General features: G+C 50.3%; 1 protein-coding gene across 3 annotated transcripts; it reads left to right on the top strand.

The window, feature by feature from the left end:
- The first annotated feature begins 9,205 nt into the window (after positions 1 to 9,205).
- On the top strand, positions 9,206 to 15,566 carry LOC136612655 (uncharacterized). 3 transcript variants are annotated; one of them, XM_066593156.1, is made up of 4 exons: positions 9,206 to 9,726; positions 10,627 to 10,818; positions 13,189 to 13,233; positions 14,211 to 15,566. In XM_066593156.1, exons 1-4 carry the CDS (start codon positions 9,342 to 9,344, stop codon positions 14,798 to 14,800), a joined length of 1,212 nt encoding a protein of 403 aa, XP_066449253.1. In that variant the 5' UTR covers positions 9,206 to 9,341; the 3' UTR covers positions 14,801 to 15,566. The 3 variants fall into 3 exon arrangements, with proteins under 3 accessions (XP_066449253.1, XP_066449251.1, XP_066449252.1); XM_066593154.1 differs by having other exon boundaries at positions 13,189 to 15,566; XM_066593155.1 differs by lacking the exons at positions 9,206 to 9,726; positions 10,627 to 10,818 and having other exon boundaries at positions 10,825 to 13,233.
- Positions 15,567 to 16,254: the final 688 nt, after the last annotated feature.

Raw genomic sequence — 16,254 nt, 5'->3', positions numbered from 1 at the left:
TCAATAGGCAGACCGGAACACGGGAGTCCCGATCTCCAGGTCGGTGGAGATCTTAAGCAGTGAGACCCCCATGATCAGCAAGTTATCCCATATCCTGTGGATACAGGATAAGGGCTTATTCACAGGAGCGTATATCGGCCGACATTTTCACGGCCGGCCGATAAACGCTACCATCTGAGCTGTCTTTCCCCTTCCCTTCCCCTCACCGGTTCTCTGCCTCTCTCCTCCCCTCCGGCTGTTTGCAATGGGAGGGACGGGGGCGGAGTTTGCATTGCTGGCTGCAGACAATAGGCAGGAAGGGGGTGGGAGCTTAGATCTGCCTCCTCCCATTGCAAACAGCCAGAGGGGAGGAGAGAGGCAGAGAGCTGGTGAGGCAGAGGGAAGGGAAAAGACAGCTCAGATTGAAGCATATATCCGCCGGCCATGAAAATGGCAGCCGATATACGCTCCTTGAACAGTTCTAGTACAACCCCTTTAAGCGCCCCAACAGGAATTCCCAACAATTATCGCTCCTGTGCTTTTGCAAATGCTCAGTGAATGGAGGTGGAGTGCGCCAGAGATCTCTTCCAGCTACCCGCCTCCATTCAGAGTAAACATGAAGTCGTTCTAAGATGAACAATTGCCTGTTGAAACAGGCTAAAAGTTGCTTGGTTTTTAAGTGAGGTAAAAACCTAGGGACTCCGAAAAGTGAGAGATTCTTGCTGTCTCTTCATGTGTTTACGTGCGACGGCAATTGTCCATAATCGCTCTTCGGAGTGACCACTTGAGCGACTATTGGCCCGTGTAAAAGTACCCTTACATAGGCAGATAATCTGTCCATACTAACGACCATCGAGCAGGTCGGTCAGCGCTCGTTCCTTCCAGATTTCCGGATTTTTCTTACTATAAGTGCCTCTTATCTTGTGAAGGTCCCTGTAAACTTTTTGTCCTTTTTCAGGGAGGTGGGGCGTGCAGGCGAGGTTTTATGGCTGATCATCTTCTGAGAACCTTCTTATCTCTCTCTGTGTATCCTGTAGGTCAGCTGTGGAGTGTGGAGGCTGGGAGGGGGTGTTCATCAGGACACGGCCCTCTGTGCTATGATTTAGGCTAATTTCACATGGGCTGGTGCAATATTGGGCCTAGAACTTGGCCTGATATCGCGCTCGGGAACATTTGATTTTGTGTAGGGAAGTAGCGATCCTCCAGCGTGGCTGTCAGCCGTCTCCGAGGATCAGCAAGTGTTTCAAATTGTTTTTGATGGGAAACCTCACGTGTCGTGCGATGTTTTTCCCAGCCCCGTTGAAAACTATGGGCGAGGCACGGGGCAATGCGGAAAAAAACCAAATCGCTCATGTATATGACCCCATTCATGCGAGGTCTGTGCGTCTTGCAACACACAAATCTAGTGCGATTTTCTCGGCTGTGTGAAAACGGCCTAAGGGTGCTCTTTCCCCACAGAATTTGTCAGGCGACAGATGCCTGACAGGTCGAGTATCGCTGAGGGAGGCGGAGTGGCAGAGGATTGTTCCGGCCCGTCCGCCTCCATTCACAGTAAGCAAGCCGTCATTCATAAGTGAACGACTGCCTATTTACACAGTACGATGCGTCGTTCAGTTTACACTGAAGGATAATCGTTCAGATTCTTGCTGGATCGCGGGAATGGGGACAACAAATAATAATCGTTCCATGTAAAAGAACCTTAAGGCCTCCTTCCCACGAGCGTGACGGGCTCCGCCGCGTAATATTACGCAGTGAAGCCCGTCACGGCGCCCCCCAGAGCCCCTATACTTACCTGCGGGAGATAGCGTGAAAACGCTTCCCCGCCCACCGCCGCCGCGTCACCGGCCGTGTCACATGCGCGGCCGGCCGCGTCATACGGCGTCATATGACGCGCGGCGGTGGGCGGGAAAGCGTTTTTCACGCTATCTCCCGCTGGTTACAGCGGGAGATAGCGTGAACGGACGGCTTCCATTGACTGCAATGGAAGCCGTCAGTGCGTACAGCCCGTCCTCACCCGCAGAAAATAGAGCATGCTGCGGGTGAGGACGGGAGAAATCGCGGTGCGTAATTCCGCGGTGGAATTACGCATCGTGAGCATGGAGCTATTAGGTTCAAAAGAACCTAATAGCAGGGGGCAACGCAGCGGATTTTTGCCGCGAATTTACGCGGCGTAAATCCGTTCGTGGGAAGGAGGCCTATGCCTAATTCACATCTGCGCCTGGGATTTAGTTTTCCTGCTTTGTTATGGCAGAAGGAAAACAGAATCCCCAGGACGAACGGATCCATCTGATAACGGAACCAAACTGTGCCGAACGGACCCCCCATCATGTTCCTGCACCTATCTGACATTTTTGTCCGACATTTCATGCCAGATCTGAGCTAAAGGCCCTGAAAGTAGTCCCTGATGTAGATGTGAATAGAGCCTAGTTGGAGTCTTCAGAGAGAGTTTTGTTGCCTTGTTGCTGTCAGTTTGATGGCCGAGGATGGAGAGATCTGCCACTTCATCTCTCTGTCCCGGCTTCCAGCAACTAACATCAACCTTCAATCCCACTTCTCATATTTCCAGCACCACGCGGTTTCAGGGGGTTGGCGTGTAATACACGTAGGGGGAGGGAATAGGGTCTCTGTCACTCTACAGTCAGTCCCACACCCTACAACATTCCCTGTCTGGCCAACCTGCCTATGTACATAATAGGAAGCAGCCGTCACAGTACAAGTCCTCAGAAACGCTCTTTTCTCCTTAGGGAGAGCAACTATATACTATAAACTAAGTGAGGAGACTCAAATGGCCACGCACGCTCCTCTGGGTAATATGCAAATAAGGGAGATGGAATAAATCCTCCACAGTGCCACCTATTGAAAGGCAGCATTCCTTCGAGTCAAAGTGAGACTTTTTATACAAGTCTTCTTACAATGACTGGGAATCAAAAGCAAAGCCAGACCCCATGTACATACAGCTGTTTCCGGGTTATTGCCCATCATCAGTGTACAGTAAGTCCTCCTGACAGTATACTGCCGCTCCATGTTGTTGATAGACAGGCAAATTATATAGGTACAATTCTGCACAATAGTAAAGACCACCATGTCCCTATATCAGTGTCGGCCGCAGATATCCACATAGCAGCGTGTCAGCCGCAGATATCCAAAGAACAGCGTGCCGGCCGCAGATATCCACATAGCAGGGTGCCGGCCGCAGATATCCACATAGCAGGGTGCCGGCCGCAGATATCCACATATCAGGGTGCCGGCCGCAGATATCCACATAGCAGGGTGTCGGTCGCAGATATCCACATAGCAGGGTGCCGGCCGCAGATATCCACATAGCAGGGTGCCGGCCGCAGATATCCACATAGCAGGGTGCCGGCCGCAGATATCCACATAGCAGGGTGCCGGCCGCAGATATCCACATAGCAGGGTGCCGGCCGCAGATATCCACATAGCAGGGTGCCAGCCGCAGATATCCACATAGCAGGGTGCCGGCCGCAGATGTCCACATAGCAGGGTGCCGGCCGCAGATGTCCACATAGCAGGGTGCCGGCCGCAGATGTTTACTCTCTTAAACATTTTGCACACCATTTGGTTTGAAATATTTTTTCTTCCTTCCAACTAAAACTTAGGTGCGTCTTATGGATCAGTGCATCTAATAGTCCGAATAATATGGTATCGGCTCTCTGGGGACAACTGATTGTTAACACGATTGTTCGCCCCATATAGCTGTCATTGATTGGCTGCACATCTCCTCGTTTACACAGCAAGTATTTTTGTGTTACCCTAAGGCTTCTTTCACACGAGCGCATATTGGCCAGCCTTTAACACAGCCGGCCGCTATACGCTACGTTGTTATTGAAAGATTTGGTGAATGGGCGCACAAATCAAACGTTTGTGCGCCCATTCATATGGTCGCGTTCTGTGCAATGGGAGGGGCAGGGGAGGTGGGGAGCTAAGTGCCGGTCCACCCCGCCTCCTCCAATTGATGGCTTTGGACAAGGGGCGGGGAGAGGGTAGCTCCACCCCTATCTTGGCCCTTGTCCATAGAATCAATAGGAGGAGGCAGGGCGGACCAGCGCTTAGCACCGCCCACCACCCGCTGCACAGAACGAGAGAGGAGGAAGAGAGGTGAGCCTGCACGGGGGAAGGGAGGGATGAACAGGGGTAGGGAGTTTAGCAGCCACGCAGCCCATGCAGCACTGGATGTATTTTGGCCAAAACATTGTTCCAGAACTATGTTTTGGTCCGACGTAAAAACACCCGGCGCTATATTGGCTTGGACGGGCGTTTTTACGTCTCACAAATACGCCCATGTGATCTGATGTATTGGAATCCAATGTATCAGATCACAGTGCATATCAGCCGGCCGTGCAAACGCCGGCCGATATGCGCTCATGTGAAAGAAGCCTAAGGCATCATTTATACGACAGTATTCATTTTTACATCCGCCCATATGCTCCGTATTATCGTATGAGTGAAAAACTGCCGCGATCGAGCCCCAACTTTATTCGCAAATTTTCAGCCATTCATACGGGTTGCAAACAAATACGCTGCAGCGTGGAAATCCCTTGATCGGCAGAAATCCTCAGAATGACTGCTAATGCTTAAATAGGGCCAGCTGTCTGCTTTTCCCAGTTGTGCACTCCAAGTAACTCCCTCCCCTTTTCCCCCCCCACTTCCATAGAAGTCTATGGGAGCTTCCTGCTTATCTCAGCAAAAGATAGGGCAAGACCTATCTTTTGACACAGCGTATTAAATTGGCGCCTGAAAATAGTTGCCGATGTGCTATTTTTCCCGATGCGATTTTTTTACGCGCCAAAAATTGTTCATCTGAATGAATACATTAGAATCCAATGCTTCAGATGGTCGCAATTTTGGGGCGATTTTTTTGACGCCGCTAAATAGAGCGTTTATACAGTCATGCGAATAAGGCCCATGGGTATGTTCACACATAGCGGAAATGCTGCGGATTTGCCACACTGGAAAATTCTGTAGCATTTCCACAAAAGAAAGAGAATCAAAATGTGCATAATCGGTACAGATTTTGACTCAAAATCAGCTGTGTAGCCCCAGCTGATATCAGCAGCTACAACGATCCCCCACACCTGAACCCTTCTGAACATCTTTCGGACAAGCTGCAGCGTCGGTTAAGGAAATATAAACAGGATCCATCTTCTTTGAGAGAACTCGTCGGACATTTGCAGGATGATTGGAGGGAAATACCAGCTGAAGTGTATCAGACGTTAGTAGAAAGTATGCCATGAAAAGTATCCGATGTCATGAGGGCCAAAGGAGCCCCACTAAGTATTAACATATGGAAATGAATACTACTTTTAATTCTTGCTCAGGTATCCAATTACTTTTGGTAGGATAGTGTATCAATGAAGCAGCGCTAATGCATACTACGTTAGTGAGCTACTGAGTTAATGGGTCACACTGAGCTTTGACTTGGCAAAACTACATTAATTGCATAGCAGAGCCAGCGTGCAAAGTGAATGTGAATGGCTGTGTTACGCACAGGTGCCGCTGCGAATGTAGCACGCCATCCTATACATCTGTATAGGGACTCAGCGCTACATCCACCCTATACCAGGGAAGTTTTCAATCCAATTCCTCTCGCTGGCACTGCCACGCACTGACCTTTATTTTATGACAAGCTAATAGCCTGGACAGGAAGATCAGACTATATATATATAAATTATACCAACTTCGTTTAGACAGTGCCCAGAGCAGATGATGCCCCAGTTTAACAAATGAAGTTCCTAGTGCTGCAAGGCAGCAATACAAATCACTGATTATAATATGTAAGAATGGCTGCCAGGTAGTCGCAGAAGACAAATGAGTCTGGTCTGTCAGTGGAGTGTGCCCACCAGATGCCAGTCCATCATCGCCAGCTTCATTGCAGATCCGCTCACTGTACTACTCAAGCAGAAATATTGCATTATCCCACTCACGGAGTAAATGAATGAAGGCACATTACCATAACTCACATGACGTTGTACAGTCCCCGACACATTGTAGGAATTAATGATATAGATGTGGCTCATCACAGCCAATAAAAAACCTAAAATCTCACGCTAAGTGGTAGTGACAGTCCTAGGAACAGCGACACCTGCAGGAAAAGTCGGGTACTAAATCATTTACGGATGACAGACTGCGGATATTGATTTCTATACTGAAGCCAACCACAGACGTACGATAGCCGCTCCGGAACAATTTAAATGTCCGATTTGCCCCTTTACACCCAGTCTGCTTGGAAACAAGGTGCCCAGATAGTCATGGGGCCATATTTGCCCACTGCATCGGGATGAAATCGCATGGTAGGGAGTCAAAGGCTTCCTTGTACCCGCTAGACTGCCAGCTATCTTGATCCAATTTTAAGAATTGGATTGGATGAACTAGGGGTTGTACTAGAATTACAATTATCCCCAATCAGCAGGATCACTTGCTGATCACTGGGGGTCTCACCGGTGAGCCCCCCCACCGATCCTGAGAATGGTAATTTCATGTCCCCTTCTTCTTGGGGATGTTTGATGCTTCATTCATTAATTGATTGGACTAGACCTCATTTAGGGTGCACTTACACAGGGTGATATGGCTCACCGGCCGCAAGTGAGGATTGGGACTTCGGTGACGTCATGGGCTAGTCCCAATTCACATGATCCTCACGCCGGCACATGATCACTGCGATTTCAGCTCTGGATGGTGACAAACTTTTCTGCTGATTTATGGACTGTTTAATTGGCTGAGAGGTGGGCATCCCTGCCAGTCAATCAACCTAAGGGTGCGTTCACACGAGCGTAGGCGTATTTACGTTCGCACGTGCGCAGCGTATAATCGCCAGAAAGAACGTTTTTCGGCGATCACGACCAGAGCTAGAAAGCGTATTTTCGTTTGTTCCTACTCTTTAAACGGTCTTTTCGGCCATCGAATATTCGCCGGCACGTATTTCGGTCGCGTATGTCCGTTTTTCCGCGGGTTGACGTTTTTACGCGCCGTAAAATCGCCCATGTGAACGAATACATTCGAAACCATTGCCTCAGATGGTCACGTATATACGTTTGGTCGCAAAAACGCGCCGTTTATGCGCTCGTGTGAACGCACCCTTAGGCCTCTTCCACACATGTTTTCGCTGGCCGCATCATGGACGAAGAACACGTATAAAGGAAAAAGCCAAGTCGCGGCCAAAATTTGCATCTTTTCGCCCATTCACATGATTGTGTCAGAAAACCCTCGGTTGGCGTACATCCTTGGAATTACTTCTAATGGTTAGAGCCGGCTGTCATGTTTTGGCAGAGTTGGACGCTGCTAAACTTTCTCTTCCTTCCTTTTTTGACAGCTCCTAAAGAAACCTATGTGAGACGCCAGTGTATATCGGCCGAAAGATAGGGCAAGACCTATTTTTTCTGGCTGTGTATAAAATCGGCCACCGATGTTCTATCTTTTCCGATGCGAGGTTTTTACTAAAAATCGCCCATCTGTATGAGTGCACTGGAATCCAAGACTTCAGATGGTCGCAATGTTTTTGCGCGGCTACATTAGCAGCGTAAAAACGCTGGTATGAATAGGGCCTTCGTTTGTGGATGTTTATTGCAGCTCCTCCTCACAGAGGGCGCCGGTTATACTCTTTGTCTGCAGGTGCTTCTGGACATGTCACCAGCTCCTGATCCTGTCCTGCATCTTAATTAAGATAAGTCTGTTAGTGATTCACTCCTTAACCTGGCATGTTTGTACATTGTGTTCCCTGCACTTATGTTGTTTATTGTACTTTGTGTGTCATCTAACCTTTCTTACATTCCCTATAACCATCTAGGAAAAGTCAGAGCCACCCCAGGTTCCTGACTTGGGGTCGCCATCATCAGGGCAGGTGCTCCGCTGGTAGGTAGGGTCTTCTCATATCTTAGGGCTAGTTTACCTGTATTGTGTTTCCTTTTTACATTTTTTGTGTTATCTGTGTTTATACTGTGTGTGTATATTGGTCCTTTTAGGACACAACCAATATGTCAGGGTCGGATATAACAAGACCGTGTTGGGAAACTGTGTGTGGTTGGTTTTGCGGATGTAGTTTTTGCTGTGGTTTTTACTGCCCCGTGTGAATACATCCTTAGCGGTTTCCTAGCAAAGGGGGTGGATACATATGCACTCACATCAGCTTTTACTTACTTATTAGACATAATATTCTTTCGTTCCCCTGTAGCACGTTGGACTATTTTATCGGGTACATTACATAAAATCGAAATGAAAATCCATTTTAATTCCAGGTTGTAATGCAACAAAACAGGAAAAACACCAAGGAAGTGAATACTTTTGCAAAGCACTGTAAGTATGTCCGATGGCTTTTTGGAACAGATTGCTCAGATATTGTGTAACAAAATGTATAGCTGTGTGAGCGGGACTAGGACAGGACATGTGTTCAGCCTCTGGATGTAAACAATGGATGTTTTCTTCACTGACAGCAAACACAGATATTGATGCGGAGGATTTTTGAATGCAGGATTATATTAGAGAAGAGGTATATCCTCTGCATGGGTCATCAGTAGTTGATGGACAAGTGTCCACAGTTTGGGACTCCCGTCCATCAGCTGAGACGTCAGTGCAGGAGGTCAGAGGTCGTCAAAGGTGCCCATCGCAAGAAGTGGGAGTGCCAGCTTTACTCCCATTGAAGTCAATAAGAGTGTTGCGCTGCTCTTTCACTTCCTGCTTCTCTCATGGTCAGGACGTCACATTGAGTCCTGACCATGAGAGAAGCAGGAAGTGGAATTGCCACATGGTGGCGATGGGAGTGAAGTCAGTGCTCCCACTTCTAGCCTGGGTTCACACACAGCGGAATCCCAGCGGAAATCTCGCAGTTTGGCGGCAGCGAAAAAACGCAAGATTTCCACCGGGAGAAGCGCTGCTTCAAAACCCGCAGCACTTAGCTGTGGGTTTTGAAGCGGCCTGGCCGCTCGCTCTTCCGCTGCGGCCGGCGCTTCCATAGAGGAGAGCGGAGCCGCAGTGGAAGAAGAAAAAAAATAAGCATGCTGCGGCCGGCGAATCCGCGCCGCAGCGCCGGCTTCTGCCGGCTTTGCCGCGGCAGATTTGCCGTCCCGTGTGGATGAGTTTTCTGAGAAAGCTCGTTCACACGGCTGGCTAAGCACGCGATTAGCGGCCGCAGGCGGATTTGCCGCGGCGAAATTCCGGACGGAATTTCCGTGGCTAGATAGCAGCAAAGCTTACTGGCGAAGATGCTGAGGACTGGAGGGGAGGGGTCAGGAAGAAAGGAAGTGACCAGGGGTTAGGGGTGGAGTTAGCAGGGTTAGAGGAAGAAGAAGGAAGAGGAAGATCATTCTGGACCGGGAGAAGAAGAGTGAAGACGGACCCAGAACAGCTGAAGAATGGAGGAGCTAATGCGGATGATCAAGGACGTGGTGGCCAGCCAGGGCACAAGCTGGCTCGTGAAGATGGCTGAAGACCTTTCGGGGACGACAGCGGCGGAAGAAGGAGCGAGCACCAGCCAGCCGGTTTTGCCCAGCAGCGAGGAGCCACGTGGAAGACCAACCCGGAGAAGAAACCCGCCAGCGCGTCTGAGCCCCAGCCCGGTGGCGAAGAGAGGCGGACGTAACAGCAGCCCAAGACCGGAGCGACTCGGAGGGAACAGCGCCGTGCGGTCTCAGCGCGGTAGGGAGGAGGCGGAACCAGCAGAACGCATGGGAGTCGGTGAGCCAGAGGTAGCGGAGAGGACAACACTTACCCGTGGAGGTACGGCAGCGTCCAGGTCGGGTAAGTCCAGCACGGGAGGAGGTATGCCCGCGGCTGACGGCAGTACAAGGAGCGAGGTCCCAAGGAGCGAGGTCCCGGAGCGCTCGCCACGTGCAGCAGCAGGCGCGCGTAGGGTTCCGCGCACAGGATATAGATCCGGCCGCGGAGATGCAGCGACCGTTAGGAGGGAGATGCCAGAGAGTGCATCTCCCTCATCGTGCGCCGCGAGTAGCGGGGGGGAGAGTGGGGGGGGAGGGAGGGGAACCGAAAAAGGCCAGTCAAACAGAGGGCAGAATATTCGCCACCAGCACTTAGGGGGGGATAGGGGGGGGGCAGCGACCAGAATAGAGGAGGTGGACGATTTTCGCGCTACTGCGCGGAAGGGGCGATCATTTCATCGCTCAAAAGCAGCGACAGTTCGCACCACAGCGCGGTATGGGGCGGGCGCCGGGAGCGGAAAATCAGCGTATTTTCGCCCACCAGCGCGGAGCAGGCCGGCAGACAGCGAAGAAGAGGCGGCGAATTTTCGCGCCATAGCGCGGGGGGGCCGGGGGCCTCCAACTGTGTCTTCAGCCAGGCGCAGGGAGTTCAGGGTTTCATCCAGCAGCAGTGTAGAGAGGGACTCCCCGGAGCATTGCGCAGCGCGCAATAGCTTAAGCCGCCCCCATCATAGCAGCGGTAGAGTTATAGGGCAGGATAGGTGCAGGCAGTTAGAGGGGGCAAGGAGCAGGCGCACAGCTAGGGCGCGCGAGGAGCGCAGCTGCTCATCATCTTCAGCAGAACGAGAGGAGACGAGGAGGAGCAGATTCGTACGGGGTGATCAGGCAGAAGCGGTGACTTGGAGGGAAGGGCAGAGCAACCGAGAGGTGGAGATGCAGGTCATGAGGAATTTGTTTTCACGGTCACCGGCTTCTTCTGCAGATATCAGACAAGGAGAGCGCGGGAGCAGACCGGGTAACAGGATGTCAGCCTGCGGGGCTACAATGTCAAGGAGCCCGAGGAGCCGGCGTGTCCCCCAAGAAAGTGGCACGGCACGATACGCACGGGAGTACCAACCAACATCACTGCCCGCCCCTAACGTTCCCTTGGCTATGCCGGAGGTCAACGAGGCGGGTGAGTCGTTTCAGTTAAATAAAGTTTGGGACAATGTGTCCGGCACGAGCCGGAAGGATGAATTTATGGTGGCTCTCAGAGCCTTGGTGGATAAATATGATATGGATAAAGGGCTTCTAGTGTCCTATGATAAACCGGGGAGGGCGGCCTCGCCCGAGGTTGGTGGTCCAGCACAAGGACAAAGGTGCCTGCCCTCGGTGGCAGGGGTGAGCGAGGGTCTGAAATTAGCAGACTCGCTGTTTTGTGGAGTAGCCCCGTTGGATGCGGGGCTGGAGAACGAAGTGGTATCAAAAATTATAAATGGTAACTATGTGGATATATGGTCGCTGTTATCAGTCGAACACGTGTCAGTTGACAGGGAAAGGTTCACTGAACGTGGGAGCGAGAAAAAACCCAAAGTAGCCAAAACATTTGGGAATTGGCTACAGGCCTTTTTGATTTTGGCACATGTAGTGTGCAAGCAGCAGCCGCAGAAGGGCCCGGAATTGCTCGTGTACATCAACACGATCCACAGTGCATATAAGTTGCACGGGGGATCGGCTTGGTGGCGATACGACGAAGATTTTCGTCGCAGAATTTCGGGTTCACAGCAGATCAGTTGGGCGTCAAAGGCGACAGACGTTTGGATCCAGTTGATCCTGGCGCAGAAACCCGTAAAACATAGCTTTCAAGGATCGGCCGCAGGAGCCAGCGGACAGCAGGCTGCTGCGGCCCCAAAACCGTCCGGTTCTTGCTGGGCCTTCAACGAAGGCCACTGCCGTTTTTACGCATCGTGCAAATTTCGGCACGAATGCTCGGTCTGCGGAGGTTCGCACACGGCGTTGCGTTGTTTCCGACGCCAACGAGCGACGGGAGTTCCCGGCACAGGGGCGAACGCCGGTGAGCGTCCAGTACCTGGAGCCGTGGCTCGACCGGTACCCACGGAGACTGGAAGCAAACCTGCTTAGAGCGGGGTTTGCTGAAGGTTTCTTTATCCCGCATTCCCCAGTTTCGTCGGCGTCTTTTTGCCAGAATTTAAAGTCCGCTCGCGATAATAAGCAGTTGGTGATGGAGAAGTTGCTGAAGGAGGTAGAATTGGGTCGAATGGCGGGCCCATTTCGGGAACCGCCTTTCGTGAACTTGCGGGTTTCCCCTTTGGGACTGGTACCGAAGAAGGAAGCTGGCAAGTTCAGACTTATCCATCACCTATCCTATCCGTCGGGTGAATCAGTCAACGACGGAATATCAAAAGAGCAAGCGGCGGTGTCATATGCGTCTTTCGACTGCGCGGTTGCATTAGTTAGACAGGCAGGTAAAGGCGCTTGGTTGGCAAAGGCCGATATTGAATCGGCCTTCCGGCTCCTGCCGGTGCATCCGCAGTGTTTTCATCTGCTGGGATGCAGCATCGAGGACCAGTTTTTTGTGGACATGTGCCTACCGATGGGTTGCTCTATCTCCTGTTATTATTTTGAGGTTTTTAGTTCATTCTTGGAATGGATGTTAAGAGTGGAGACGGGCATCTCATCGGTATCGCATTATTTGGATGATTTTCTTTTTGTTGGTCAGGCAAATTCGACGGCCTGCGAGTTTTTACTTTCGTCGTTTCGTAGTTTGATGAAAAAAGCCGGGGTCCCCTTGTCGGATGAGAAGACGGTTGGCCCCGCATCGAGGCTCGGTTTTTTAGGCATAGAAATCGACACGGAGGAAATGACTTTCCACTTGCCGGATGAAAAAGTGGCGCGTTTGCGCCAAGTCGTGGAGTTGGTGGGCAGTTCTCGGAAGGTTACACTGCACCAACTTCAAGTATTGTTAGGGTTGTTGAATTTCGCGTGCAGGGTCATTCCGATGGGGCGAGCCTTTTCCCGGCGGTTGTCACTAGCAACGAAAGGGGTAAAGGAACCCCATCATTTTGTCAGGGTGACAAAAGGGATGAGATCAGACCTGCACATATGGAGAGTTTTTCTGAGTTCATTTAACGGTCAAGTAATATGTCTGGAGGAGGAGAAGCAGAATGAAGAGATCGGCTTGGTATCGGATGCAGCTGGTTCATACGGATTCGGAGTAATATTGGGTGATCAATGGTGTTGTGCTGCATGGCCGGATACATGGATTGAAAGAAAATGGATAAAGAACACAGCGTTATTGGAGATTTTCCCTTTGGTGGTGGCAATGGAAATATGGGGCCAGAGGTTGGCCAACGGTAATATTTGCTTTTGGTCAGATAATCAATCGGTGGTGCAAATGGTCAACAAGCAATCGTCATCCTCAACGTTGGTGCTGGCAGCATTACGCCATTTGATCTTACGGTGTTTACAGCACAATGTTAAGTTTAAAGCGAGACATGTACCAGGATATTTGAATGCTACTGCTGATGCTCTTTCTCGTTTTCAGATGTCACATTTCAGGGAGCTGCACCCGACGGCGGAGGTCGAGGGGGTATGTTGCCCTGCTTTCTTGTGGGAAGTGATAGAGGAGAGCTGTTAGCTCTCGTTAAAGCGTCAGTAACAAGTACCACATGGAACCGATATAACAAAGTATGGAAAGAATGGTTAGCAGCGGCGGGTGGAATTTTTCCAACAGAAGAAAGAGCAAGGGCGGTGACATTAGATGTCCTGTCCGCGATGCGTAAAAGCGGGTCTTCAGCGGATGCGGCGAAAAAACGACTATCGGCCATAGCATTTTTGTTGCGCTTACACGGGACAAGAGACGTGACGAAGGACTTCGTTTTTGGGCAAATAATAAAAGGGTGGAAGAAGGACAGGGTGACCAAGGACGGCAGGCGCCCTATCACGTTCGAGTTATTAAACGCTATTCTCAACGTGGTGGAGTCGGTCTGCACAGATGCTTCCGAAGCAGAGCTTTTTCGCGCGGCTTTTTCCATCGCCTTTTTTGCCGCATTACGCATCGGGGAGTTAGTATCGGCGTGCAAGTCAAAGCCCGGGGGGCTGTTTTTCTCAGACGTGGTAATTGACAAAGACTGTATTAAGATAGGTGTCAGAAGATCAAAGACAGACATATACGGGATGGGAGAATGGATTAGAGTGGGAAAATTGGGGACAAAGTGGTGCCCGGTGTTACTGGTAAAGGAGTTCGCCAAGAGACACTGTGGGACTGGTCCGTTTTTGTGCCATGCGTCGGGTTTTCCCCTAACTAAATACCAATTTACGGCGGTCATGCGGAATAGCATTAGAATGCTAGGCCTTAACCCCTTGGAATTCGGATCACATTCGTTTAGGATCGGAGCTGCGACGTCCGCTTTTGCGTGTGGCATGGGTATCGAGGGGGTTAAGAAGGTGGGTCGTTGGAAATCAGATGCTTATCGGTCATATGTTCGGCCAAATCTGAGAGTTTTATAATATTGTTTATGGTGTTGCGATTTCTGCTTTGGTTTTGTTCTTTTATTTTATCCACAGTGTCGGATTGGACAGTATGGGTGGTGGGCCACTCCTATGTATACTGGGCGGAAAAGAGAGCCAGAAATAGGCCCATTGGCGTGAATTTAGGCCTTAATGTGCCAGTGCGTTGGCTTGGTATTAGAGGATTACAATGGCCCAGGCTGCTCCAGGAGGTTTTAAAAATCAGCAGCTGGAAGAATGACAGAGTGATATTAGTTATTCACGCTGGTGGAAATGACCTTGGGAAGATAAAGGTGGCGGAGTTGATAGCATTGATGAAAGCGGACATTTTTCGTTTCAAGGAATTTTTTAAGAAGGTCGTAATTGTTTGGTCAGATATCGTGGCCAGAAGAATTTGGAGAGAGGCAAGAGATAATGAAGCCATCGAGAGAGTGAGGAAGACTGTCAATTTTAGGATATCAAAGCATGTGCGAGCGTTAGGTGGGATAGCAATACGTCATTGGGAGCTGGAGAGAAGAGAGCGCGGGATGATGCGAGGTGACGGAGTGCATCTTAGCGACATAGGGCTAGATACCTTTTTATCTAGGTTGCAGGATGGGGTAGAGTCGGCTCTTTTGCTGGCATGTGGGGGGCGGAGTGCAGCATAGTAATATGCTGCATCCTTCGTGGCGGAATTTGAGGACTTCCATGCCAGCAAGAAATGGAAGGGCTTTTTCAGGCCGAGAGGGGCCTTCTTACGCCTCAGTTTTACGACGTTAGAATCGGACATTTTTATTTTTTGGCATGGAAGGAGAAAAATAGAGGATTCGTTAAAAGGTTTTATACAGTTTAATAAAGGCTGTGGCCTACCCACAATATGCCAGCATATAGTCGTATGGTGTCTTTGTTTAATGGGGAACGGGGGTTAATGGGTAAGTCCCTCCAGTCTAGATAGCAGCAAAGCTTACTGGCGAAGATGCTGAGGACTGGAGGGGAGGGGTCAGGAAGAAAGGAAGTGACCAGGGGTTAGGGGTGGAGTTAGCAGGGTTAGAGGAAGAAGAAGGAAGAGGAAGATCATTCTGGACCGGGAGAAGAAGAGTGAAGACGCCCGCCCACCCGCCCTCTGAGCTGAGGGGGGGGGATGAAGAGAATTATTAGAGGGGTGATGGGATTAATGTTACAGGAAGTTGTCACAGCCGGTAGGCGGAATTTGAGGACTTCCATGCCAGCAAGAAATGGAAGGGCTTTTTCAGGCCGAGAGGGGCCTTCTTACGCCTCAGTTTTACGACGTTAGAATCGGACATTTTTATTTTTTGGCATGGAAGGAGAAAAATAGAGGATTCGTTAAAAGGTTTTATACAGTTTAATAAAGGCTGTGGCCTACCCACAATATGCCAGCATATAGTCGTATGGTGTCTTTGTTTAATGGGGAACGGGGGTTAATGGGTAAGTCCCTCCAGTCAAATCCGCCCCGTGTGTACCCAGCCCTACTGAATCTTTTCCTCTAAAACTATATATCCATCTGCTCAGCTCCTCCTGCTCTAGAACATCAGGCCGGCAGTTTGGACGGCATTTTCGGTCTGACAGACTCCCTTTATAGGGAACATATGTCAGCTCCTATGAGCCCAAGAAAATAAAGTTATGCCCTCATAGTGGAGAGAGTGCTGAATCCAGGGGTGTGATTTTTTTTTTTACTTACCCTCCTTCTCGTTCTCTTGCTATCCGCCTGCAAAGCCGCCACTTGATGAATGCATCGGAGTCCATGAGTGCGTTGATCGACCCGCTAACATCATCGATTGGCGCTCGTTATGGTTGAAAAGTCTGCTAGTGTAAAAAGAGTCATTAATTACATTAGGCCTGTGCCAGACAAGTGTATTCTAGCAGTTTTTACGTATTCGTAATACGGACAGGTGTCCTGTCCTGACGCAGGTCTCCTCCCCCAAACTGTGAGCATAATACCTTCCAATGCCGCTCGGAGTTTGGGTCAGGAGACCCGCAGTCAGGCCGGGACACTCGTCCATATTAGGGGCGGAATATTACCGCAGGACGCAGTGGAGTTTGCGGTCCTAAAAAACTTTCTGCACCAAAATCCATATGGCTAACGTGCAGATTTTGATGCAGA

This window comes from Eleutherodactylus coqui, chromosome 2, assembly GCF_035609145.1.
Source record: "Eleutherodactylus coqui strain aEleCoq1 chromosome 2, aEleCoq1.hap1, whole genome shotgun sequence".
NCBI lineage: Eukaryota > Metazoa > Chordata > Amphibia > Anura > Eleutherodactylidae > Eleutherodactylus > Eleutherodactylus coqui.
This window is presented reverse-complemented; position numbering and strand designations above follow the sequence as displayed.